The following is a 2,108-nucleotide window of genomic DNA, read 5'->3' on the forward strand; positions in this document are numbered from 1 at the left end:
GTTTAGTGGTGTTGATAGAGCTAGGACAAAGATTGGACTCATTGACCTTGAAGATCTCTTCCAACCAAAACTCTTCCATGACTCTACTATAAATTAAAAAGCAATATAGTAAAAAAAAAACAAAATAAAAATAATAATCTCAATTCTAGTAGAATAAGCCAAGAATCAGAGTTCAGTTTTAAAATTCCCCTCCTCTTCTTTGGCTAGAAGTATGCCAACACAAAACCTCTTTACTTAGTAAGATTCACTTCAGGCTCTAAACTTTAGAACCAAGTTTTGAAATAATTTTACCCGCTATGTTAAGCATTTGTTAGCCACAATAAAGCATATCTTCCACCAAAAAGGACACTTTCTGTGCACTCTTATCCAAATTGTGTTCTTGTATAAACTCAGTTTGGAAGACTACTACTTGAACCCAGAGGTGTCACCAAGCCCTATATCTGGGAAAGAATATTCATAAAATTTTTTTTTTACCCGTTGTTAAAATAAGACTCATTGGATTGAGTAAATTAACAAACAAAGCACTGAAACTAAATTCACTAAAGCTAGAAGGGACATACACTCTAAGTATTGAGCAATCAAACCTTGAAACAAACTTAAAGTGGGAAGAGCCCTTAGATCATGATATGACACCTTTCTGGTCTGCCACATCAGTTCAGTTGAAAAAATCCACCTGACATCCCTCCTCCGGCAGTAGTCACTTAGGTCTGTCCGAAAGGTGAAATTCCCCAGAATATTATTCCAGTGTAGGCAGTCAGCTGTTTAATGACTCGAGGGAGAATCTGTACTCAGGCAATAGTGCTTATGGCCATTGTGACCTTAAAGTAGGAAATAACAAAAGTCTAACATTAACATAGATTACAAGAAATTCAACTTCTTAGGTTCCAAAACACTGACGTGTCTAATACATGAGGGAAAAAAAAACGCACACAAAAAAAAAACCCCCACCATTTCAAAATAACAGACCTGACTACAGGTATAGTGAAGGATAAAGACTGTAAGTTCATAACAGGGTCTTGTACTTGAACACATCACAAACACATCACGAATTCCAAAGACTTTGGAACTGTTAAACACACACAAGCCAGGATGCTATTCAAAGAAGATCATTACTTAATACAGTACTTTTAAGTTTGATGATTGGTCTGCAAAGCATCTTGTTTTACATTACCTTGACTGTTTTGTCCATGGAAGCCGAGAGAAGCATGTGACTTTGTTCTCGTACAGGACACCATTGAATTTCATTAACAGGGCCACTGTGTTTGGACATGTAAAATATCAAGTTTCTGGGAACTTCAGTTGTTCTATATTTGGATCCCAAATACGGCTTAATTAATTCAGAGATCTTTCTTGAAGTCTGCTCTCCTGATATGCCTATATTAACATCACCATCTGAGCTATCTCTCTGATCAGATTCTTTTTTTTCAGGCACACTAGAATTTTCTTGGCGTAATCTTTTAGGGATATATGGTCTAATTCCTTTTATGGCAGTAGTACTGTCTTTATGTATTCTCTTCTGGGAAACACCATTTCCAGAGTTTGTTGAAGAGCTGGATGTTTGTTCATAGTTTTTGTATGGCATGCATAATGCAGTATGGCCAGAATATGCTCTCCTACAATAAGGAAATGTCAAAACAGCGTTGTTATTCTGTGTGTAATGTTCAGGAGGATCTCCAGAAACAGCACTTGTGCCAGAACTGTCAGCGTTCTCAGTACACTGCATTTCATATGCAGATTTTGTACCCAAACTACCAGGTGCAAAGTACCGAACACAGTTCACAGAAGAACTTGGATGGCTTGTTTTTCTGCTAGAAGTATTGGGGACTTCAGTCTTTTCAGTTTCTGCCTCAGAGTCTGAATCATCATAAGCAACCAGCGACGAACTCATTATGGCTAGACACAGCAGGCTCCAGAAATCTCAGTGCTGGAATCCTCCAAAATTATAATCTACAATAAAGAAATGATTATTCAGAGCACAATTTATTACAGAGTCTATAATTTAAGTAACGTAAGGTTAATAATATGCTTTTCTTAACAAAAGAGAATCCTAAAACTATTATTTCTGTTTATTAATGGAATTTATTCCTCAATATTAACACATCTGTACA

General features: G+C 36.5%; 1 protein-coding gene across 1 annotated transcript; it reads right to left on the reverse strand.

Annotated features, from left to right (window-relative positions):
- Positions 1 to 1,171: 1,171 nt before the first annotated feature.
- LOC104278917 (WD repeat-containing protein 25-like) lies at positions 1,172 to 1,888 on the reverse strand (the record flags this gene model as incomplete). The annotated part of the gene is made up of 1 exon (XM_009876036.1): positions 1,172 to 1,888. A coding segment is annotated over exon 1 (717 nt), but the record flags the coding sequence as incomplete, so codon positions are not given.
- Between the last annotated feature and the right edge of the window lie 220 nt (positions 1,889 to 2,108).

This window comes from Apaloderma vittatum, unplaced genomic scaffold (genome assembly GCF_000703405.1).
Source record: "Apaloderma vittatum isolate BGI_N311 unplaced genomic scaffold, ASM70340v1 Scaffold21909, whole genome shotgun sequence".
NCBI lineage: Eukaryota > Metazoa > Chordata > Aves > Trogoniformes > Trogonidae > Apaloderma > Apaloderma vittatum.